General features: G+C 41.1%; 1 protein-coding gene across 4 annotated transcripts in view; it reads right to left on the bottom strand.

The window, feature by feature from the left end:
• The window catches only part of Tesk2 (testis associated actin remodelling kinase 2), a 96225-nt gene that overhangs the window by 19372 nt on the left and 50977 nt on the right, over positions 1–25876 (bottom strand). For all 4 annotated transcript variants that reach the window (XM_051188543.1, XM_051188544.1, XM_051188541.1 and 1 more), the window contains exon 4: positions 9577–9625. In XM_051188543.1, coding sequence (XP_051044500.1) covers positions 9577–9625 — 49 coding nt within the window. The remainder of the gene's footprint in view (positions 1–9576; positions 9626–25876) is intronic.

The raw sequence follows: 25876 nt of genomic DNA, 5'->3' as shown, positions 1-25876 counted from the left end.
ACTAGTGCTGACAGTAGACATGTAGAACCGAGCGGGGGAAAAGAGTCAAAGACAACTCAGAAATCTCCAAATTGAGATTTTTGGAGCAGCAATGAGAAGAGATCCCAGGATCTTATCCAATTTACTGTGTCATCAGTAAATCAGGAACTAGAATCGATGTCAATTAGCTAAGTCCAGGCCTGTTGGACCCTTGCTCTTTGGATGGGCCTTCTAAAGAGAGGGGCCTGGGTGCCGGCCTACTTTTCACTGTAGTCTAACAATGCTTTTGTGCTAGCCACTGGATGCTAGTTGGTCTGCTCTAAGCACAAAGGCTAGTAGATGTCTCATTCCACTGGCTTGCTTTAAAGAAGAAAAGAAAGCTTTGTTACTGGCCTGGGTAATTCCAGGACAGGCGCCCCAGGAGCACCCTGTGGGAGGCTTATGCTCCATAGGAGCCTCCTGTTCTCAGCTAGAGGATCCACAGCCAGTGTGAGAGCTTACATCTGCACATCTGCTAAGCCCTGTTTGCCACTGTACAACCTCCCATCCAGGAGATTCATCACGGCCTGCTTGAGAGGAGTCAAGAAAGAGGGAAAATTAGCTGGCTACAAAACAGCTTTTACTAACCCACAATATATTCAGAATATTTAAATGTTTCATTTGTTTGCTTTCTCATATGCCTTTATTCCCCCATGCAATTTTTATTCACCCTTCCAAGCCCACTTCTATATCCTGTACATATTTCTACTCCTGTTAATCACAGTGATAATATTGTGATAGGGACTAAGTGTTTCTGAAGTTTCCAAGCCTGGTAGTCTGGGAAAGAACTACTTTTTTTTTAATTTTCTTTTGAAACAGGGCTCATTTAGAATGCACTATATACCTAGGCTTGGGTTATCAAAGTTATTAGGGTCAGTGCCTAGGCCCCAGTAGCTCTAACAAACTAGGATTGCCACCAGTCCTCAATAGGCCAATAAAACAGTGAAAAGCCAAGAAAGGAGACTTCTTGAAAGTGGCCATGCTGGGGAGAGAAGCAGAGAGATTCCATGACCCTTACACTTCACTGCCACCTCAAGGCCATCTTCTGTTCCTAATATGACATTTAGGTTTAAAATGAAGGCATAAGGTCTGCATAAATAAACAGTCCTGGTCAAGGCATGGTTGGTTGCACCTACCACTGACCCACAAAGTCTCTCAGCTCCAGACTCTATTGCAAAGTGGCTAACAAGTTGTCAGAACTGTGTAAATTCTCCTAGGAAACAAGTTCCTCAAGCAGTAGCACCTGGTTTCTGCCATTTCCTTCTCACAGCATGAAATTCCTGGGGGTCCACTGTCTCAACAATCTTAAAGCCACAGGGAAGGACATGAGGTCTCTAATTAAACTATCTTTGCTACTAACAGAACAATTACAATCCTTTAGCCTCAGGTTCCCAAGAACTAAAATTACAGGTATGAACCTCCTTGCCTGTATACATCCAACAATAAATCATTGAATGAAAAGAAAAAATGAAATGCACTTAAATAAATGGAAACAGGGTCTGGAGAGATTGCTCACTTCTTTGTTCTCCCAAAGGACCCATTTGGTTCCCAGCACCAATGTCAGGTGAGTCCACAGATCAAGGCCGCTTTCTGGGTTCTACAGGCACCCTAACACGCATGACATAGATAAACATGGACACATGAATAACAATTTAGAAATAAACAAATGGGCTGTCACTGTCTATAACACCACTACCACATACTGAGAGACCATCAGTGAAGGGGGTAGAAGAGCCAGAAACCCACCAGGACTGGGGCAAAACAGTCTTTTGGAGTGCTGTGCTCATGAATTCATAGAAACTGTGGTTACCTGCAGATCAAGCCAATTAACATTTTAACATGGAAAAGGGGCTCTTGAGCCCACACCCCTGAAAGAGGAGCTATTCAAGGATAGCTTCTAGGGTTCAATTTCCAGCACCCACATGGCAGCTCAAACTGTCTGTAACTCCAGTTCTAGTGGATCCAACAACCCTCACACAGACATACATGCAGGCAAACACCAATGTCTATCAAATACAAATAAATAAAAAAAATAGACAGGCTCCACCCATCTCTGTCTCTCTGCCTGTTTTTCTCTACCCCCTTCTCATTCCCTCCCCCAAAAAGAAGCCCTCCACATGAGCCCTGTTCTATGGCATGATTCCTTCCTGCTGTTTTTAAGTTATAACAGATGTACCTACCTCTCTGATATACCCAACAATGTATTTTAAACTTGCCTTCATTTATGACTGTCCTTGTTCTGTAAAACTATAAAAAAATGTTGTGGAAAAATAAATAATAAAAAAAGAAAAAGAAAAAATTTGTGAAAAAGCTTCCACATGGAATTTGAGGTAACAAAAATCTGTGTTTTTGAGCCACAGTCACGCAAATGACTCTTGAATAAACTTTGTGTTCAATCCCTGGAACCTTTACAGTGGAAAGAGAAAAGTAACTGTACATGTCCTCTGATCTCTACATATGTGCTATGATTGTTAGGATAAAGCTTTAGGGGAACCCTGGGTGGGGGACCATGGCGGATTCCATGGCAGGGGACAAACACACCAGGCAAACAGAGCTTAAGTGAGGTTTTATTAGAAAGGGGAGGGACGGAGGGAAGGAGGAAAAGAAAAAGAGGTAAAGAGACACAGAGAGAAGACAGACAAAAAGAGGGAGACAGGAAAAGTCCTGTATGCCCCAGGGGAACAGTGGGAAGAGAGCAGAGAAAGAAAGTATAAGTGGGCGGAGGCCTATTTTTTCTTTTAAAGGAGTCCTTTGCACTTGCATGCAGACTAGAACTCATAGAACTATAGGCTGACCAGGGTACTGCCTGAGTCCTTTCTGCCAGGTGACAGGGGCAGGCCAGCATAAGGCCTGAATCCTTACAATGATACTTGCACATATGTGCACACACAAACAAAATAAGTAAATGGCTGGGCAGTGGTGATGCATGACTCTAATCCCAGCACTTGGGAGGCAGAGGCAGGCAAATCTCTGTGAGTTAAAGGCCAGGGTAAACCCAGGACTAAACCCAGGGTACCATTTGATCTATACACCCATCATCAAGACATGAACTAAATCTGGACAAACTTGACGGTTTTACCCAGTTTGATTCTCTATCTCCAAATCCTGAACAACTTTATCAGAAACATTCCTTGTTTGGACCATGCTCAACAAACAGCATTGCTCCCTCCAGCATGATGTGGAGTAGCGACAACCCTGTACACTCCTCTGGATGCACTCTGTCTATATGTATACCTGCATGCCAGAAGAGGGCATCAGATCCCATTATAGATGGCTGTGGTTGCTGGGAATTGAACTCAGGACCCCTGGAGAGCATCCAGTGCTCTTAACTGCCAAACCATCTCTCCAGTCCCGTGTGTGTGTGTGTGTGTGTGTGTGTGTGTGTGTGTGTGTGTGTGTGTATGCGCGCGCGCACATGCACAAGAAACTCACCTACAAACACATGTGGAAAACCTGTGGGAATTGGTTACCTTTTTCCATCATGTGAATCCTAGGTATTAATCTCAGTTGGTTAGGCTTGACAGCAGATGCCTTTACCTGATGAGCCAACTAGATGGCCACAATCTTGGGTTGTGTTGTCTTTAGATTTATTTATTCATTTATTTGAGACAGGGTTACTCTGTGTAGCCCTGACTGTCCTGGAAATCAATCTATAGATCCAGAATAGTCTCAAACTCATAGATCCTCCTGCCTCTGTCTCGTGATCTCAAGAATGCTGGGATTAAAGTGTAACCTGCCACACCTAGCCTTATTTTTACTTGTGCAAACTTATGTACACAAGTGATTATATATACTATGTGCAAAAGCCCACAGCAGTCAAGGGTGTCAGAGACCCTAGTGGCTGTGTGCAGCCTGATATGGGTGCTCGAACTGAATCTTGATCCTTCCGAAGGACAGAAACACACTCTTACCACAGAACCATCTCTTCAGTCCCATATAATCTTGCTCTTTGCGACAGGGTCTTTCACTGGGACTTGGGGCTTCTGGAGATTAGCTGAGACTGGCTGTCTAGTGAACTCTGAGGAAATCTGCCTGAATCCACCATCCCAGCACTGGGATTACAAACTTCCACTACCACATCTGCCTTATGATATGTGTGCTGAGGACTGAACGGAAAGCATTTTTACCAACTGAACTATTGCCTCAGTTCATTAGTTTTTGCTGTTTGCTTGTTTGTTTTTCTAGATAGGATCTCAAGTATTCCAGGTTGGCCTTAAGTTTACTATGTATCCAAGGGTAACCTTGCACTTCTGAATCTCTACCTCCTAGATACTAATTACACACATGCTCCACCAAGCCTGGCTTATTCAGAGTTGGGCACATGAACTCTGGGCTTTGTGCATGCTTGAAAAACCCTCCACCAGCTCAGTTACATCCCAAGACCTCAAATTGACTGCTTCTCTCGTCTTGCCCATTGCCATTCACTACAGCTATGTATTTCAGGTATCTGAGACGGAAACTTCAGTGATCTGTGATTTCCTTATACCCCATATACAGAGTGTTAGGAAAACTGGTTTTCTACTTGCAAAAAGTGGATTCAGAATCACCAGCTATCTCTCATCTATTTCCCATGGTCTTTTTATTGCATATCATTCTTTTATAGTACTAGAGATCACATCAGTTCAATGACTGAGCTATATTCCCAGTCCATTTTTTTTTTCCAGAGTTTGAGATCAAAGCTAGGCACCAACAAATACTAGGCAAGCACTCTATCAGTGAGCTACACCATAGGCCTCTGTTGCAGATATTACTTCTTTTATTCTTATCCTTTTTCAAGTACTCACCACACAGAGCTAGCCACACCCTGTCAGCTGTTTACTCAGAAACCTCCAGAGACATCACAATCCATCCTGAGTTTGTTTTTTGAGACAAGGTTTCTCTGTGTAGCTTTAGAGCCTGTCCTGGAAGCTCTTATAGACCTGGCTAGACTAGAAGTCACAGAGATCTCCCTGCCTCTGCCTCCCCAGTACTGGGATCAAAGGCGTGCGCCACCACCGCCCAGCTAAGCTAAAGTTCTTAAAGGTCTACAAACAAGACTATGTGATCTGTAGCATTTCTTCTCTGCTGTCCATAAATGACTGTTCTCCTCGCTGCAGCTGCAGCCCCTCTCTTGGGTATTCACTCTTGCTATTCCTGCTTCCTCATACTTTCTTATGTTCAACTAGGTTCTCTTCACTCCCTTAAGTTTTTTGTCTCTTAGGTGAAGTCACAGATGACACGATATAATTTTTTTTCTCCTTTAATATAGCTCTTCTGCCCACTTATTATTGATTATAATAGAAATTCCATGAGAGAAAAGATTTTATTTATTCATTATTGCATTCCCAGTACCTAGAAGAGTAGTGGATACATTGTAAGAACTAAATAAATATTTTTTAATGAATAAATGAGCCAAAAGCAACTCAGGGGAAAACTCCTGTAAAGATAAAAGCAATACATGAATCACTAGTCCTTTAGAGATCTATGAAATTAAGAGGCTATTTGTTTTGTTCATTTTTCTGAATCAGGATTTCTTTGTGTAACAGCCCGTCCTGGAACCTGGAACTCTTTGTAGACAAGGCTGACCTCAAACTCACAGAGATCCACCTGCCTCTGCCTCCCAAGTGCTGGGAGTAAAGGCATGTGCCACCACTGTCCAGCCTCAAAGAAGCTATTATAATCAGTATTCTTAGTAGTCTTCTTTACCATGAGTCACAAAGAGCCTCCCCAGAACTGCCCTACATGCATGCTTCTGCCAAAAGTTAACCTAACACAGGATAACCTGGCAGCAGTGTATCCAACTCAAGACAAATTAGGACAAGGAATACTTTGTATTCAGCTACACAAAACAAGGCAAGAGACAACTGGCAATATCACAGCACACCAAGAAGCAGGAATTGGGGCCTAGCTGTTTATTCTTATAAATAATGCATGTCTTAGGTCACTGAACCCATAGGGTTTCCTTTCACCTTAAATTCAAAGATGATATAAGGCTTCTTGTAAGTCTGACAAAGCCTGCTCAGAAGCAACACATACCAATCCATACAAACAAAAATTTCTCAAGTTAACTACCCTAACAAACCAAACTCTTATCCTCTTGTTTCTACCTTCCACGTGCTGGGACTGCAAGTATAATGAATCATGCCCGGCTAATCCTCAAAGAATGTGTAGGTTCATTCTTCAGAACAGAAATATGCAGCAAATCTTTCTAGATCTGGGTGCTAATTATGAGCATATTCATTTGGGAAAATTTGATGAACAATACTTTCTTTCCATATATGTGCATCTTTTGTTACATTATAATTCATTGAAAAGCTCTTCAAAATTTAACATTAATGGAAGCATAATAAAAACAATGACATACCAGAACTCAAAGGACAGACTTGTCACTGAGAAATACAAGTTTCAATAGTTAGCATGCATTAAAGCTGATGTTTCTACACCCAGATAAGCCTCTCTGCTTATTCAGCAATCCAAATCAGACCAAATTAAACAGAATTAGAAAAAGTCCACATTTAATAGATACAATATTTAATAGAGTGGCCTTCCAGCTCCCCAGAAAAGAGAGGTGAAAGGGAGACACCAAAACCACAAGTTTAAATACTGTGCGGGAATGGTCTTGAGCATCTCTGGGGGAGGGGTCATCATTTGGTGGACTTTCTGAGATGCAGCAGGGTTTGGGGGAGATGGGAGAGGGGAGCTTGGGTGGAACCTCCACCATAACAAGAGCAATTATCATATGCAAGGCACTGTGCTAAATGAGCATTTTCTACTTCACACACTCAGTATCCTAACTAGCTCATCCATTTGATCAGCAACAGGTCACATTTAATTGCTCCCTCCTCCTTGAAACTCATTTTTCATTCTAGACCAACAGCTTTTCTTCCTCCCTCACCATCCACTCCTCAGTCTGTCCTTCCTGACTGCTACAGCAAAAATACTCCAGAGCTTGGTTCCTTTCCTCTTCTCTATGCTCCTTACAGCAGAAACTATTAATATCTCCATTTAACACATGAAAACATGTAGGTTCAAACAGATTCAAACCTAGGCAATCAAGATGCTATGTTCTTGACTTCCTCTCATCTTCCATCCTTCTGGCCACATTAGAGGCAAAACATTCTATAATCTTTTCTTTTTTTGATAGTATCTCATTATATAGTCATGGCTAACTTGGAACTTGGAACTCAGTATGTAGACTGGGCCTGTCTCTGCCTCCTAAGTGCTAGGATTGGCCTGATCTTGTACATTCTAACCTTCAGTAACTGAGAAAAAGATATATCTGGGGCACATGGAACTTTCTTTCTTAAGGTATTAAGGACAATTACCAGGTACCAAGTCAACAGGAAACTTTACTCTTGCAAATTCTATTTACCAGTTTCCTTCCTTAGTTTCTTCACTTTACACTTTGGTAATTACGTCTTGACAAGGAATGTGAAAATACTCTAGAACAAAGACTGTTAAACCTAGATGCTTGGGAGACTTTCTTGTTTTCAGGGATGTTTGTTTGTTTGGTTGTTTTTTTTTGGGGGGGGAGTTGTGGGTTATTTTTCTTAATTTTGTTTTGTTTGAAACAGGGTCTCTCTAGGTAACCCTGGCTATCCTGGAAGTCAATATGTAGACCAGTCTAGCCTTGAACTCAAAGAGATCCACCTAGGTGCCTCTGTCTCCCAAGTGCTGAGATTAAAGGCATTCCTAGGAGAATGTCTTTTGATTATTTGGTATTTGGAGGTGGGCATGTGTTGTTGCACACATGGGATCAGAGAAACAACTTCTGTTGAGTTGTTCTCTTTAAGAGACTTTTTAATAGTACAGATGGGGTGGAGGCAGTAGACTTCTCAGCAAATAAAGACATTAGCCACCAAGCCTTGATGACCTGAGTTCAATCTCCAGAACCAAAATGGAATGAACTGACTCCCGTAAGTTGCACACAGAGAAGGAGAGAGAGAGACTCTCTGGAATCCATTCAAAAATGGAAGGAAAGAAGTGACTCCACAAAGTTATCCTCAGAGCCAAAGTTATCCACACATGCACATGTACACATATACTAAATAAAAATAAAAATGATTACGCTAGTGACATGACTCAGTGGTTAACAATCTGAGCTGGATTCCCCAAACCCACAGAGTATAAGAAGGGAACCAACCCCAGAAAGTTGTTCTCTGAATTCCACCTGAAGTTGCAATCCACATGAGGCTATGTTTCTCTTATTGGTTGATGAATAAAGCAATATGGCCAATAAGGCAGGATGATAGGTGGGACTAGGAGACAAGGAAGATTCTGGGAAACATAAGCAGAGTCAGTCATCATATAGGACAAGAAAGGAATAACAGGGCTGGACTCTTTCTCCAGTAAGATAAGACCATGAGGCAATACATAGATTGATAGAAATGGGTCAGTAATTAAGACAGAGCTAGACAATAAGAAGGTCCAGGCAACGGCCAACAGTATTATAACTAATGTAGCATCTGTGTGTTCATTTGGGTCTGATGCAGCTCTGGGAGCAGACTGGCAGGAAGAATGCCCACAGCACACAAATAAATAATAAAATACAAAAATTAAAAATAATGGGAAAGAGGTTGTGGCATACACTTTGATCCCAGAACTCAGGAGGGAGAAGCAAGTGGAATCTCTATGAACTGAAGGCCAGCCTGGTCTACAGAGAGAGTTCCAAAACAGTCAGAACTATTACCCCAAGAAACCCCTTGAAAATTTTTTTAAAAAGCATGTTTTGGGGATAGAGAGATGGCTCAATGGTTTAGGGCAGTAGCTACACTTCCAAAAGTCCTGAATTCAATTCCCAGTACCCACATGGCAGTTCACAACTGTCTACAATGAGATTAGATGGTCTCTTCTGGTGGACATGCAGGCAAAGCATCCATATGCATAAAATATATAAATAAATCTTTAAAAGACTACTGGGAAAGGAAAATACAGATGTGGAACCTGGTATGATGATATGGGGCTGCACATTCAATAAACTGAGGCAGGGAAAATTTCAGTTCAAGACCAGATGAGGCTACACAGCAAGTCTTTGTCTTAACAAAACAAAGAACATAAATGGGACCTATCCAGAAAGATTCAACCTAGACTCCAGGAATCTGTTTCCAAGAACTCAAGCATTTTCTGCAGCTACTAAACATGGCACCTGAATTCAAGAAGCCTTTACTTGTCCCCACCCATTGAATTACTGATTCCAATAAATATTAAGAAAGAACAGGAAACCAGTTGATTCCAGATCATAACAACACCTTCCTAGTGGTCTGGGAATTTGTTACCAAGAAAGGGCTTGCAGTCAAGCCTTGGCATCCTTTCATTTGGAAGGGAGAAATCCAGAAAACAAGAACCAATTTTACACTGGAAGGAACATTCATGTTCTCAGGCTACTCAGCAAATATTATGAGGGAATATAAGAGCATAGGAGCTAAGGTTATTGTCCCAAGGCAACAAACAAACAAACAAACACATTACCATTTTGGTGTAAATATAATTGCATGTGTATTTTACTACATACATAAAATAGATCACAGATGCTGAAACAAAGGCAAAGAATTTACTTCAGCACACTTATGGATGTCATACCTCTGTAAGTGCATGCAACTGTCCTTGATGTACACACACACCCATGAACCTGAAAAACAAAAAACATTTTTTTTCAAACAAAATGAAAGACAAGAATAAAATTCCATATGGAAAAACTAGTTGTTTTACTAGGCATAGGAAACAATGCAATACTTGTGAAGTTCCAGTACTATCTCAATCTTGAATAAGATACTAGATTGAGGCCAGCAAGATGGCTCAGCATGTAATGGCACTTGCCACCAAGCATGCTAAATAAATTCAACTCCTAGGATCCACTCGATGTTAGGAGGACCAATTCCTGTAGGGTATCTGTGTTAGCTAGTCTTATGTCAACTTGACACAAACTAGAGTTATCTGAAAGGAGAGAATCTTCATTGAGAAAACGCCCCTATAAGATCTGGCTGCAGGGCATTTTCTTAATTAGTGATTTATGGGGGAGGGCTTGGGGAGGGCCTAGCCCATTGTGGGTGGTGCCATCCATAGGCTCATAGTCCTGGGTTCTGTAACAAAACAGGCTGAGCAAGACAGGGGGCAGCACCCCTCCCTATATGGCCTCGTGTTCTGGCTTCCATCAATGATGGACTACAATGCAAAAGTGCAAGTCAAGTAAACCTCTTCCTCTCTAACCTGCTTTTTGGTCTTAGTGTTTCCTCACAACAATGGAAACCCTAATTAAGACACTATCCTCTGACTTCCATATGCCATGGCATGTGTATATTCTGTGTCTCATAAATGTAATTTATTTTAAAGATGTCTGACAAACTTCATTAAATGTCTGGTGGCAGCATACCTAGAAGTAGAAGGCAATGGTACAATGGTGACGAAGGCTAGCAAACCTTGAAAACAGCATGGGAAGTCTGGAGCTGTAGTTTAGTAGCATAGCCCTCACTAGATTCACTTTCACAGAATTGCCACAATGAAACAAAATAAAATAATAAAATAGGAAACCTTCACTTGAATTTGTCTTAGCATTCCCTCCCCACCTCCCGGCCAAATTTTGTTTTTTTCAAGGTAGGGTTTCTGTAGCTCAGTTTGTAGATCAGGCTGACCTCAAATTCACAGAGATCTGCCTGCCTCTGCCTCCCAAGTGCTGGGATTAAAGGCATACGCCAACACACCTGGCTTGTTTTGGCAATTCTATTTTTTTTTTTAAAGATTTATTTATTTTAACTTAAGTCCAAATAAATCAAAGACCTCAACATAAATCCAGCCACACTAAACCTCTTAGAAGAGAAAGTGGGAGGTACCCTTGAAAGAATTGGTACAGGAGACCACTCCCTGAACCAGTAGCATAGACACTGAGATTGACAATTGATAAATGGGACCTCCTCAAACTGAGAAACTGCCTTCTGTAAGGCAAAGGACACAGTCAACAAGACAAAACGGCAGTCCACAGAATGGGAAAAGATCTTCACTAACCCCACATCTGACAGGGCTGATTTCCAAAATATACAGAGAATTCAAGAAGTAGCTACCAAAACACCAAATAATTCAATTAAAAACTGGGGTACAAGACTAAATAGAGAATTCTCAATAGAGGAATCTAAAATGGCTGAAAGATATTTAAGAAAGTGCTCAACATTCTTAGCCACCAGGGAAATGCAAATCAAAACAACTCTGAGATACCATCTTACACCTGTCAGAATGGCTAAAATCAAATACGACAATTTATGCTGGAGAGGATGCGGAGAAAAGGGAATGCTCCTCTCTATTGCCTGTGATAGAACAACTTGTACAGCCCCTTTGGAAATCAGTATGGCAGTTTCTCAGGAAAATGGCAATCAGTCTACCTCAAGATCCAGCAATTCCACTCTTAGGCATATACCCAAAACATTCATACAACAAGGACATCCATTCTACTATGTTCATAGCAGCATTATTTGTAATAGCCAGACCTGGAAGCAACCTAGATGCCCTCAACTGAAGAATGGATGAAGAAAATTTGGTACATTTACACAATGGAGTACTACCCAGCGGAAAAAAACAGTGAAATCTTGAAATTCGTAGGCAAATGGATGGAACTAGAAGAAACCATCTTGAGTGAGGTAATCCAGTCACAGAAAGACAAACATGATATGTACTCACTCATATATGAATATTAGCTAGACATAAAGCAAAGGATTACAATCCTACAATCCATACCTCTAGAGAAGCTAAGAAACAAGGAGGGCCCTAAGAGAAACATACATGGTCCCCCAGGGAAGGGGAAAGGGACAAGAGCTCCTGAGCAAATTGGGAGCATGGGGGGGGGAGTAAAAAAAGGGGAGAAGAGGAGGGGGTAGGAGAACATGAGGGATCAGGAAGATTCAGTCCAAGGATAAATAGAGGAGAACAAAAAAAGAGATACCCTAATAGAGGGAGCCATTATAGGCTTAAAGAGAAATCTGGCACTAGGGAAAATGTTCAGAGATCCATAAGGATACCCCAACTAAGAATCTAATCAATAGTGGAGAGGCTACCTTAAATGCCTTTTCCCTATAATGAGATTGATGACTACACCTTATATGCCATCCTGGAGCCTTCGTCCAGTAGCTGATGGAAGCAGAAGCAGAGATCCATAGTTAAGCACTGAGCCGAACTCCTGGAATCCAGTTGTGGAGAGGGAGGACTGATGATGAGCAAAGGGATCAAGACCATTCTGGAGAAACCCACAGAAACAGCTGACCTGAGCAAGTGGGAGCTCACGGACCCCAGCCAGTCAGCTGGAGAACCAGCATAGGACTGAACCAGGCCCCCTGAATGTAGATGACAGGAGGCCTGGGCAGTCTATGGGGCCTCCTATGGGAGGCCCATCCTCTATCCTACGGAGGGTTACTCTCAGCCTAAATACACTGGGGAGGTCCTAGGCCCTGCCCCAAATGATGTGACAGACTTTTGATAATCCCTATGGAAGGCCTCACTCTCCCTGGGTAGTAGATGGGGAGAAGGACTGGGGGGGGGGGGGAGTCAGGGGAGGATGGGAGGGAAAGGGAACAAGTATTGATATGTAAATTAAGATTTGTTTCTAATTTAAATAAAATGTTTTTTAAAAGATTTGTTTGTTTGTTTGTTTATATAGCGTTCTATCTGCATATCTGCCTGCAGGCCAGAAGAGAGCACTAGATCTCATTACAGATGGTTGTGAGCCATCATGTGATTGCTGGGAATTGAACTCTTAACAGATGAGCCTGTTTTGAGAATTCTTAAAGGCTAGTGATGTAGTTAAACCATAGAACAATAGCCTAGCAAAGACAAGGTCCTGGGTCCAATCCCCAGAACAAATAAATAAATAGTTTCCAAAGTGAATTAAAAAGAAAGCTAGTATGGTATAATGGCACATTAGAGGGGGTATGGGGGTGGGGTGTAAAGATGAAATCTCACTATAAATCTCAGGTTTGCCTTGGAACTCAACCAGTCACAAAGGCATCCCACCTGTTTCCCTGTGCTGAGATTACAGGAGTAGTCACTGACCCTGACATTCATTTATAAACTGATTATAATCTGCATTTAGCAGCTTTCTTCTTGGTAGAAGATCTAGAGTTTTATAGATATCTGCATTTCTAGTACCTAGCATAGTGTCTGTCATATGGTGTAAGGGTGCCAGGTCCCCTGAAACTGTAGTTACAGACAGTTGTAAACCGCTATGAGGGTGCTGGGACTTGAAGAACCCAAGTCCTCTGGAAGATCAGTTAGTGCTCTTAACCTCTGAGCCATCTCTCTAGCCCCTGTAATCCAAGATTAATTGACTAGTATGAATGGTTTTTATGACCTAGGAATTTATTAATGGTTGAAGTGCCCTCCTTGAGTTGGATGTATGTACTTGTGGTGGTTTGAGTAAGAATAGCCTCCAAAGGCTTGTATATTTGAACGTTTAGTCACTAGGGAGTGGTGCTATTTGAGAAGGATTAAAAGGTCTGGCCTTGTTGGAGGAAATATGTCACTAGGAGTGAGCTTTGAGAGTTTCAAAAGCTCATGCTAGGCCATTTCTCTCTTTCCTTTCTCCTCCCTCTCTCCTTCTCCCTCTTTCCCTGCAGATCAGGATGTAGCTCTTAGCTAGTGTTCCAGCACCACGTTCCCTCATGATGAAAATAGACTAAGCCTCTGAAACTATAAACCAGCCCCTAGTTAAATGCTTTCTTTTATAAGAGTTGCCTTGGTCATAGTGTCTCTTCATGCAGACTGTGGGTAGTTTGAATGTAATTGGTCCCCATAATCTCAAAGGGAGTAGCACTATTAGTAGGTGTGCCCTTGTGGAGCAGGTATGGTTTTGTTGGAGGAAGTGTGTCACTATGGAGGTGGGCTTTGAGGTCTCATATATGCTAAAGCCACACCCTTAATTGACTACAAGATGTAGAACTCTCAGCTACTTCTCAAGCACCATGTCTGCCTACACACTGCCAGGTCCCACCATGATGATAATGGACTGAACCTCTGAAACTGTAAGCCATCCCAATTAAATGTATCCTTTATAAGAATGGCCATGGCCATGGTGTCCTTTTACAGCAATACAAACCCACAGACAGTGACTAAGATAGTACTGAAAATCACCCTCCCAAGATCAGCTAAAATTTCATCTTCCCCATGTCTGACTTAGGTGATTAGCATAATAACTCTTCCTTCTACTTTCCACAGTACTGCTAGCACTTTTTTCCTCTTCTTTGAATAACTGCTGGTTGGCATTAAGTGAAGTCATCTGAGTCTAAAGCCAGACGACTACAGACTCCATCACATACTCAAGATCTGTTTTTAAATTTACTTATTTATTCATTTATTTATTTATCATCATCATCATCATACTGTGTGTATGTTTTAATCACACCTAAAACAGGAATATTACTATTGCCTAAGTCCTATAGCCATTTTGAAGAGGAAGTGATCATGATACTCACTAGAAAGTATAGTTATTCTTTAACATCACTATTTCCCCACCTGGAATATACATAAGCTTTTAAGAGAATAGAGCTTGGACTCATGAGATGGCTTAGCAGGTAAAAATGCTTGGGATTAAAAGTGTGTGCATCTACCACCCAGCAAGAAAGAATATTTCACCATGTCTCCAAAAGGCACAAAGAAAAAGAAAGAATATTTTGAGGCAGGTACTAGGCTGCAATGTTAAGATGTATTTGACTTATTTAATTAATATTTATAAAGAAGTCAGGCACTAAAGTTCTACCATTCACAAGGGTGTACAGCACATTCAGACAGGCACAGGCATTGTATGACAATTTTCTGCTTTCTTTTCCACTCCACTCTGGCATCACTCAATCACAATTGTGCCACACTGCTTTGCTTTTCTACCCGACCTTTCTGCCTCATTCCTTACACAGATGACTACCACTGACACATTCAAAATGGTGTCATAGGGCTGGGAACACAGTTGACTTGCCCAACTTAACATAAACAGTGTGTGGTGGTGTATGCCTATATGCCAGCATCCAAGAGGTAGAGAGGAAAATCTGAGTTCAAGGTCACCCTTCTGTACAGCAACTTTGAGGCAAGTCTGCAATTTGAGGCTCTTAAAAAAAAAAAAAAAAAAAAAAAAAAAGGCAATACAAGTTTATTTCCACTTTCCACATTAAAACGAGTCACATTAGTTACAGTAGTAGCATGTCCCTATAGTTCCAGCACTTTGGCTGAGGCAGTAGGACTTCAGAGGCCAGTCTGAGCTATACAGAGAGATCCAAAAAAGGAAGCACTTATATACACACTTCCTGGTTCATTCTTCCTCTCCTTACTGCCTTTCTCTTTCTTTAAGGATTTTTTTGTTTTGTTTTGTTTTTTATTTTGAGAAAAAGTCATATGTAGCCCAAGTGGTCTTGAATTTACAGTGTAGCTGAGGATGAGCTCAAACTCAGGCTCCTCCTGTGCCAGCACACTGAATGATTCCCCACTCCCACTTTAATCATAACAGCTAGCATTACTTACTTGACTCAGGATGAAAGTGTGTTCTTTTTTTTGAGAAAAAGCCTCACTATGTAGCCTTGATGACCTGGTTCTCACTCTGTAGGTCAGGCTGGCCTCGAACTCACAGAGAGCCCACCTGCCTCTGCCTCCCAAGTACTGGGATTAAAGGCGTGTATCATTTCTGGTCTTGGGAGTATAGTCTTAGGTAAGTGCTTAAAAATTTAGTGATGGCTCAATTTCCCTATTTTTAGTTTTATATTATATACTGACTAATATTGAAAAGAGAATTGGTAACTTATTTTATGCTTATTTATTGTGTGTGTGTGAACACACAGGCACACTATTCTAGTTTACACAGATGGAGGTCAGAGGAAAATAAATATCAGGATTCTCTCCTAACACTCTCACGCTCCATCTTCTTTTCCTTTCCTTTTCTTTCTTTCTTTTTTTTTTTTTTTTTTGTTTGTTTGTTTGTTTGTTCTTCAAGACAGGGTTTCTCTGGTATAACAGTCCTAGCCATCCTAGAACTAGCTCTGTGGATCAGACTAGCTTCGAACTCAGAGATCCTCCTGCCTCGGCCTCCTGAGTGATGTGATTAAAGTGTTTGTCATCACCTTCTGGTTTCCACCTTATTTCTTTTAAAAGACTTTTTATTGGGGTTGAGAGATGGCCCAGTGGTTGAGAGCAGTGGCTGCTTCTCCAGAGGACCCAGGTTCAGTTCCCAGAATCATAATCATCCATAACACCAGTTATAAGGAATCTAACATCCTTTATGTGACACATTTATATATAAGCAGGCAAAAACATACTCATACGCATAAAATAAAATAAATTTTAAAAAAAAGTAAGTGGGAGCTGAAGAAATGGCTCAGTGGTTAAGGAACTGATTTTTCTTTCAAAGGATGCAGATTCAATTCCCAGCACCCAAATGGAAGCTTATAACTGTCTGTAACTCCAATTCCAGAAGATCTGATACCCTTCACACCAATGCACATAAAATAAAGTTAAATAAATTATTAGGTAAATAAATAAGGGGCTGAAGTTATAAATAAATGGGCTCAGCAGTTAAAGGTACTAGCTGCTCTTCCAAAAGACCTGGGCTCAAGTCCCAACACCCACATAGCTGCTCATGGCTATCTGTAACTCCAGTCCCAGGGATCAAGTTCTTTCTTCTGGAAACAGACACACACACACACGGTGCACACAGGTGAAACACCCATACACATAAAATAAAGTAAAAATTAAAGAGCTGGAGAGTTTGCTCAGTAGTTAAGAGCACTTGTTACTCTTGCTGAGGGCCTAACTTTTGTTCCCAGCCCCCACATGGTGGCTCACAACCATCTGTAACTCCAGTTCTAGAAGGTCTAACACCTTTTTGTAACCTCTGGGGGAACCAGGCATGTACACAGCACACACATACATGCTGGCAAAAACACATATACATATAAATAAGAATAAAATATTAGCCAGGCATTGGTGGCGCACACCTTTAGTCCCAGCACTCTGGAGGCAGAGGCAGGTGGATCTCTGTGAGTTTGAGTCCAGCCTGGTCTACAGAGCTAGTTCCAGGACAGGCTCCAAAGCAATACAGAGAAACCCTGTCTCAAAAAACAAACAAACAAACAAAACAAAAAGAATAAAATATTAAAACGAACAAATAATCCAAAAATGTAGGGATAAACAAAACCCAGCCCTTTCCTTATTGAGCTTCTGATTACTAGAAGCTTTTTAGCTCCTGATTACAGTCCAAATTCCTCAATGTGTTACTCGAAAGTCTGAAAGAGCTGGGCATGGTGTCACATGCCTACAACCTCAGCCCTTGGGAGGTGGCCTCAGAGGACAACAGTTCCAGGTTATTCTTAGGTCCACTGAAAGTTCAAGGCCAGCCTGGGTAACATGAGATTCTGTCTTCAAAGACCAGAAAACAAAAAATAATAAGCAAATAAAATAGCACACACAAAAGGTCTGAATGTTCTGACTCAGCCTCTTATCTCCTATCCCATCCACCAGCATTCTCTTTATTGTAGTTATATAAATTGCCACTCCTACGCATGTTCAGAGTTCTCATACTTTTACACTGTTGCTTGAATGAGTATTTCTAAAACCCGTCTTTCAAAAATTCTACCAATCCTTAAAAACTCAGTTAAGATCATCTTCAAATAAGCCAGAAATGGTGGCACATTCACTTAGGCCCAGTATTCAGGAAGTGGAGGCAGGGGAATCTCTGTGAGTGGTGTGCCAGTGTGTGGCCACATACTATGTCATTAAATCCCTTAAATTGGCTGGACCTTGTGGCACGTGCCTAAAATTCCAGCTACTCAGAAAGCTGATACAGGAATATTGCAAATTCCTAGACAAGTTAGTGACACTAGTCTCAAAATAAAAAAAGTGTTGGGTTTTAAGAACATGAACTTCAAAATATGAATAAAAAGGCCAGACACTGGTGGCATACACCTTTAATCCCAGCACTCAGGAGGCAGAAGCAGAAAAATCTCTGTGAGTTTGAGGCCAGCCTGGTCTACAGAGCTAGTTCCTGGACAGCCAGGGCTACACAGAGAAACCCTATCTTGAAAAACAAACAAAACAAGCCAGGCAGTGGTGGCTTTTAATTCCAGCACATAGGAGGGAGGGTCAGGCAGATCTCAGTAGGTTGAGGCCATCCTGGTCTATAAAGTGAGTTCCAGGACAGCTAGTACTGTTACCACAGATACCCTGTCTTGAAAAACCACTTTAAAAAAAAGAGAAAGAGAGAGAGAGAGAGAGGAGAGAGGGGGAGAGAGAGAGAGAGAGCAGAAACTGCTTCTCCAGAGGATCTGGGGTTCATTTCCCAACACCCATAGAACAGTCCATAACTCTAGTACCAGGGTAGCCAAAGTCATCACCTGGACTCTGTGGGCACTGTATGTACATAGTACAAGAAAAATAAAAATGAATCTTTTTTAAAGAGGGCTGGAGATGTAGGCTGATTGCTTTTTGTGTGCAAGGTCCTAGTTTGAATCCCAGTGTTCTCCACACAGTCTAAACTGCCTTTCCAAGCTGGCTATCATCTATTTAGAGATGTCATTTCAACTACTTCTCTGATCTTTCTCATCAGCATTCCCTTCCCTAGATACTGACTCACTCTCTCCTCTCTCTCCTCCTCCTGTCTCTCTTTCTCTCTCTTTCTCCTCTCTCTTTCTCCCTCTCCCTCTCCCCCTCCCTCAGCCTCTATTGAAGAACTTAGAGGCCCCAACTTCTACCTCACGTTTTATCTATACCCAGGTCTTTTACTGTTACAGGTTCTCTGGGAATGTCTGCTTCTTCATCAGGCTGCTTCACTTTTCCTTCTGCTGTACACATTTCCTAGTTTTTGCCTCTCTTGGCCATTACCATGGTATGTGGGCAGATTGTGCCATACTAAGGCCTATCCCAGAACAATTCAACATCATCTTCTAAGTTTTCTCCATCCATCGGCAGATGCAGAAGATCCAGTGAAGGAATATGAAGTTTGGTCCTAGCAGAAAAAGAGTATTTCCACCCAACCTCACCACACCAGGACAGGAATGAGAAACATGCCTTTAAGGCTAGGAGATCTTGTTTACTACAGCAATTAACCCCACCTAGACCAATAGCCTGGTTCGTTGTTAGTGTTCAGTAAAAAAACTACTAAATTTAGTTAAAATTAAAAATTCTTATCCCAAGGCAAGACCTTTCCTAGGCCCTGTAAACTTCTAACAGGGGAAGGGACCAAGATCATCTGTTAGCATTATAGGAAGAAAATTAGAACTTTTATGCAAAAAGAGAAATTTAGCTTTACTATCATTTTTAAAAGTATCTTATGTGTAAATGTGTGTTCCTGAATGTTCTATTTGTGCACCATATGTATGCAGGAACCATCAGAGGTCAAAAGAGGGTGTTGGACCCCTAGATATGGAGTTAGAGACAATTGTGACTTCCATATGTGAGCTCACCAAAGCCAGGTCTTCCATAGGAGTACTCTTAATCACTGAGTCACCTCTCCAGCCCAAGCTACTAATATTTAATTATGAGTTAATAGTAGCACAGGGGAACACACTCAAAAATGTTTTCCTAATGAGATACTGTGGTAGATTACTAATGGCCCCAAGAGATATCTACACTCTAATCCCTAGAAACTATAAATGTTATAAAGCAAGGGGAATGAACGACAGTTACAGACAGAATTAAAACTGCATATTAGGCATGGTGGTGCTTGCCTATAATCTCCATATGCAAAAGGCAAAAGCAACAGGATTATGACATTCAAGACCAGCCTGGGTTAAACATTGAGAAACTTCTTTCTCCAAAGAAAAAATAAGTTGAAATTGGGGGGTGGTTTACATTACTAGTCAATTTACTTTAAAACAGAAATGAACTGGGAATATGATCTCTATAGTAGAGTTTGCTCTAGTTTCCATACCTAGTAGAAGGCAACAGGTGAAGGAAGGGGGGAGAGTTACCCTAAAAATTACTCTAAATTAAAGAGGTGGGTCCTTCTAAATACTGTTGTCAGAGAAGGAAAAATACAAACACAAGAGTCATTATCAGAATGATAAAATATGGGGGATAAATATAAAAAATTATGTATGTATGTATGTATGCAATTGTCACAGACTAAATAAGCTACTGAAATTAAAAAGGGGGGGGGAGATACAACAGGGAAAGGACTCAACTTGGGATGCTATTTTTTAATTTTAAAAAGTTTAAACTTTGAGTCCGGCAGTGGTGGCTCTAGCCTTTAGTCCCAGCACTTGGGAGGCAGAGGCAGGTGAATCTCTGTGAGTTTGAGGTCAGCCTGGTCTATAGAGTGAGTTCCAAGACAGCCTCCAAAGCTACACAGAGAAACCCTGACTTGAAAACAAACAAAAAAATGTTTATATTTTTATGCTCTGTATATAGAGGTGTTTGCCTACATCTATGTCTGTGCACCACATGTAGGCCTGATGCCCACATAAGCCCAAAAAGGGCATCAGATACCTTGCAACTGTAGTTACAGTTGTAAGTCTTAATCTTCATGATGGGAATTGAACTTTAGTCTTCTGCAAGAGCAGCAAGTGCTCTTAACTGCTGAGCCATCTCCCCAGCCCCTGATTTTCAAGGCCAACCTGGTCCACAAAAAGAAGCAAGGGCCAAACAAAAACCCTATCTCAGAAACAAAAAAGAAGGAAAAAGAGAAGGTAGAAGAGGATAATGACACAGATCTCAGGGTTGCAAGGAAACTATGACTCTATAAAAAGGCAATACAGTAATATCCTTGGGTAAAGCTTTACTACACAGTTTAAATGTGCTCTGGATATAGTATATCACGGAAAACTGGTTGTGCAAGGTCCCAGACAAGAGTATTCATAAGGAAAACTCGGCTGAACCTCACTCAGCAGAACTGGCTAAGTCTAGCTTCTTTCCTGTTCATCACCATCAGGGCATGGGCATAGCCCGACCTCAAACTCACAATCCTCCTCCCTTCACATCTCAGATACTGGAATTACAGATGTCTACCACTACCCTCAACCCTCTCTGTCTAGTATTTGCCTGTATGTGCAGGTAAGTGTGTGTATATACATACATACATACATACATACATACATACATGTTCATATGTGTGTTTGGGTGCTCTTGTATGCAAGTAAACATGGAGGCCAGAGGATAACCTCAGGTGCCAGCCATAGAAATGCTATCTATCCATTCCTTTGAGGCAGAGTCTCTCACTAGAGGACAATGCCTCGAGAAATAAGTAAAACAAATAAAATAATGTCACAAAAACACAGGCACCAAAACAGGAAAACCAATTAAGAAATGGAATAAAAGGAGTGGTGATCCCACTCAGCCAAATTTCCAATCTGTGAAAAGGAACCAAAGAAAAGTTAAGAGTCGGGTGTAGTGGTGCACACCTTTAATCCCAGCACTCAGAAAGCAGAGGCTGGGGAATCTCTGAATTTGAGGCCAGTCTGATCTAAACATCTAAAACAAAAAGTTGGTGAAGATATAATTTAATGAGGGAGTCATGTTCTAGCACCAGCAAGCAGCAGAATCTGGCAGCTTTGGACATGAGGTTCTAGAATTAAGGATTAAAGAAAGGGGCTATGGAATTTGTTCCTATGACTAAAGAAAGCCACCGAAGCCAGGCATATGTAAGGGGTGTCCCTGAATGGAGGCTTAGAGAGGCCATTGTATGAAGCTGTGAAGTTGAAGCCTGGATTGCCTTGGAGACCCCTCAAGATGTTGGCGATGCCTGAGCCTTGGAATACCTGCCAAGGAAAGCTGCTAACGGGGAGTGGAACCAGCCCAAGAAAAAGAAGTGTGTTGCAGTCAACAAAGCTGAAAGGAGTTGGAGATCTGATGAGCACTTTTGACATCAGATATGGAGATGCAGAGTTTGAAGTTTGCCCTGCTTGTTTTCAGTCTTGCTTTGGTCCAGTAATTCCTCACCATGCTCCCTTCCCCATGTTTTTGAATGGTAATGTATAAGCTGTGTCATTATATGTTGAAAGTATGTGTTCTGCTTTTTGATTTTGATTTTACAGAGGATTACAGTTAAGACACTGTATTAATCTCAGGAGAAACTTTGGACTTCAAACTTTTAAATAAGTATGAGACTATTTTAAACTATGGGAACTTCTCAAGTTGGACTGGATGTATTTTTGCATTATGATACGGCTATGAGCCTTTGAGGGCCAGAGAGTGGAATGTGGTAGTTTGAAAAAAAAAAAAAAAAATGGATCCCAAAGGGAGCAGCACTATTTGGAGGTGTGGCCTTGTTGGAGAAGTGTGTCATTGTGGAGGCAGGCTTTGAGGTCTTATATATGCTCAAATCATGCCCAATGAGACAATCTACATCCTGTTGCCTGTATAACAATATGTAGTAGCTACCTCTCCAGCACCATGTCTGCTTGCATGCTGCCATGTGCCACCATGATGATAATGGACTGAATATCTGAACTGTAAGCTAAATGTTTTCTCTGTAAGAGTTGCCATGGTCATGGTATCTCTTTACAGTAATAGAAACCTTAAGATAAACTTCAAGACTGGCATAGGCTACATAGAAAGACCCTGAATCAAAATTAAAAAAAAAAAAAAGGATGTGTCATATAAATTACTTCACTTAACCCTTATAAAAACATTGGTAGTAGTCACTAAATGTTATCATTATCATTTTACAGGAAAGGAAACTGAAGACAGATAAGGTGGCTTACACAAAGGCACACAACTTGCAAATGGCAGAGTTGTTTGTTAGGTACATTTTTGAGAGGATTTTTTGTTTTGTTTTGTTTTTTTCTGCTTATACATTAGGCACAATTCAAGAGAGTAAAAGGAATTGAATTATAGAAACAAATAGTGACTTCTTGAAGTAATTCACAGCAAGAATGATGGTACCAGTTTTGGATACCAGCCTAGGTTGGCCTTGAACCACTACGCATCTGAGAATGAACCCCGAATCATATCTCCTCAGCCTGTTGGCTAATCCTCTCTACCATGCCTGGTTTATGCTGTTCTGGATATCTAACAAACACCCACAACCATCTACATGCTAGACAAGTGTCTAATACCAACTGAGCTATACCCACAGCCTACCTCAAATTCTTTTATTTATTTTTTTTTTGTAGTTAATTTACACTTGTTTAATGATGGGAGGGGACATATAGAATTCAGAGAACAATTATTAGGAATCTGTTCTCTGCTTCTATGTGTGTTCTAGGGATAGAACTCAAGTACAAGCACCTGTACCCACTTTGGCATCTTATCAGCTCTCTTCCTCAAATTCTTTTTTTTTTCTTTCTTTTTTTTTTTTTTTTGGTAAAGTTGTGAGGTTTTGTTTTTGTTTTTTTTCTGGAGGGGAGAGTGGTTCAAAACAAGGTTTCGCTGTGTAGCCCTGGCTATCTTGGAACTCACTATGAAGACCAGACTGGCCTCAAACTCAGAGATACCCTGACTCTGCCTCTCAAATGCTGGGGTTAAAGGCATGTACCATCATGTCTGGCCTAAAATAATTTATTTTTATTTTACATATATAGGTGTTTGTTTCATCTGTGCATATGTCTGTGTACCACATATATACAGTGCCTGAGAAAGCCAAAAACGAGTCAGATTCTCTGGAACTGAAGTTAGAAACAGTTGTGTGTCATCACATGGGTGCTGAAAACCAAACCTAGTTCCTCAGCAAGAACAAGTACTTTTAATTTACAAGTGATCCTCCAGTGCTCCTTCAAATTGTTTATGTGCATTATCCTACTACTGACCTAGTATAGCAAACAGTACTATTACTTCTCCCTATTTCAAAGATCAGAAAACGGAGATTACAGAGGCTACATTATTTGTAGAGGTCCTGAACCTTACCTCTGAATTGCAGTTTTGTTTATCCAACTGCAATTTTGTTATCTACTGATCTCCCATTCCCAAAACCTGTTCCCCACAAATCTTCCCCAGTGTTGCCATTGGCAGTGTGATGCAATTCTTCCAGCTACTCAAGTAAAACTCTTAAAGAGTCAACCCTGACATCTTCATCCCTTGCATTAACCTCCCACACCCAAATTGGTTGGGAAATCTTAGTCCTTATTTCAAAGTACTGAGTTAATCCAACTACTACTATCTGTTATCACATGGTCTCAGCTACTACCACCAGGTCTGTCTAGATTGCTGTAACAGCATGCAAACACCTTCGATCATTTACATACTTATAGATGATCAAATAGCATATAATGGAAACAATAAACCTCTATTTTGTCTAAATACACTGAATACTACTCCACAAATGGAACTGCAACTTTGTTTTTCAGCTATTTCTTCTTTTATTCATTTTTGGGTGTGGGGAGGGTAAGGATAGATCTCACTGATACCCCAGGCTGGTCTCAAACTGGAGATCTGCCTGCCTTAGCCTCCTGAGTATACAGGTTACAGGCATGAGCAACCATACCTAGCCTTTACCCATCTCTTATTTACCTTTACTGCTGATCTTTTCAACCAACTTCAAAGGAGAAAAGTAGAGGGTATGGCAAGCTATGTCCCTTCCATTCCTTCCATTATCATTATGAAACAAGCCTAGGTAACATTAATATTAGAAGGGGAAATCTGGGCTCAGCATTTATACTACAATTGATTATAGTCATTATTAGACCAGCTGTTGTAATGTAATTACATTTAATTTCTTCTACAATATTTTGCCTTTCAAAATTTATGCCCGCCATTAGTCTTTCTCAAAGTCACCAACAGAATCATGAATTCTTTTGAATATGGTTTCTGAACCTTGCCAAAAATACTAAGAAACGTTTGTCCCTCATATTTCATTCCAAAGTCCAATATCTCTCCTGAAATTCATAACCATTATACTCATTACACAGAGAAACCCTGTCTAGAAACAACAACAACAACAAAAAAGCAACAACTGGAATGGAACGGAAAGGAAGCAGGTTGAGCAAACCATGAGAACAAACCAGTAAGCAGCAGCCTCCCTGGCCTCTGCTTCAGTTCCTGCATCCAGGTTCCTGCCCTGACCTCCCTCAACAATGTATTATGACATGAAAATTATAAAGTGAAATAAACCTTTTCCTTTCATGTTGCTTTTGGTTATGGTGTTTTAATACAATAGAAATTCTAACACACACATACACATACTCAATAATTTTAAAAAAATATTAATAAAAAAAATTTGAGGGTGGTGGTTTTGAGACAGGGTTTCTCTGTGTAGCACTGGCTGTCCTGGAACTCACTCTGTAGACCAAGCTGGCATGGAACTCGCAGAGATCTACCTGCCTCTGCCTCCTAAATTCTGGGATTAAAGGCATGCGACACCACCTTCTGGCAATAAAAAGATTTATTTATTTATTTATTTTTTTTTAAATTTGTGTGACACAGTGCCCAGTTTATTGCAATCATCAGAAAAGTATAGATATGACTATATGTCCCCAGAGGTAGCAACAAGAAAGTATTTGCACAGATCCACACACACAGACAAATGGAATTAGGGACAGAGTAGTAACTGAAGCCTGGATTATCTCTGGAAGAGATTTCAGAGCCCTCTCGACATTGATCCAATTGCCTACTTGGTGCCAATGTCCATGACTACTGAATATTTTCTAAAGACACAAAGAGTTTGGTCTCCATGTTAAAATAAAAAGATTTTTAAAAGTCAGACATCCTGAAATCCCAACACTTGTAAGGGTGAGGCAGGAGGACTGCGAGTTCCAGGTCAGCCTGAGCCTCTAGCAGAGGGCCGAGAGGACAGCTCTTAAAGCATCGTTTGGGATTGGGTCTCAGTTAGAAGGCCTGGGCATCTAAGGGACCTCTGACAGTGGAACCCGGATGTATCCCTGGTGCACAAAAGGACTTTGGGAGCACATTCCCCATGGAGGGATACTGCCTTAACCTAGAGGCAGGAGGGAGGGCCTAGTCTCTACTCCAAATGACTGGACAGATCTTGTTGATCCCT

The sequence above is a fragment of the Phodopus roborovskii genome, unplaced genomic scaffold (genome assembly GCF_943737965.1).
Source record: "Phodopus roborovskii unplaced genomic scaffold, PHOROB, whole genome shotgun sequence".
Lineage (NCBI taxonomy): Eukaryota > Metazoa > Chordata > Mammalia > Rodentia > Cricetidae > Phodopus > Phodopus roborovskii.
Note: the sequence above shows the minus strand (reverse complement) of the source record. Positions and strands in the feature narration are given on the sequence as shown.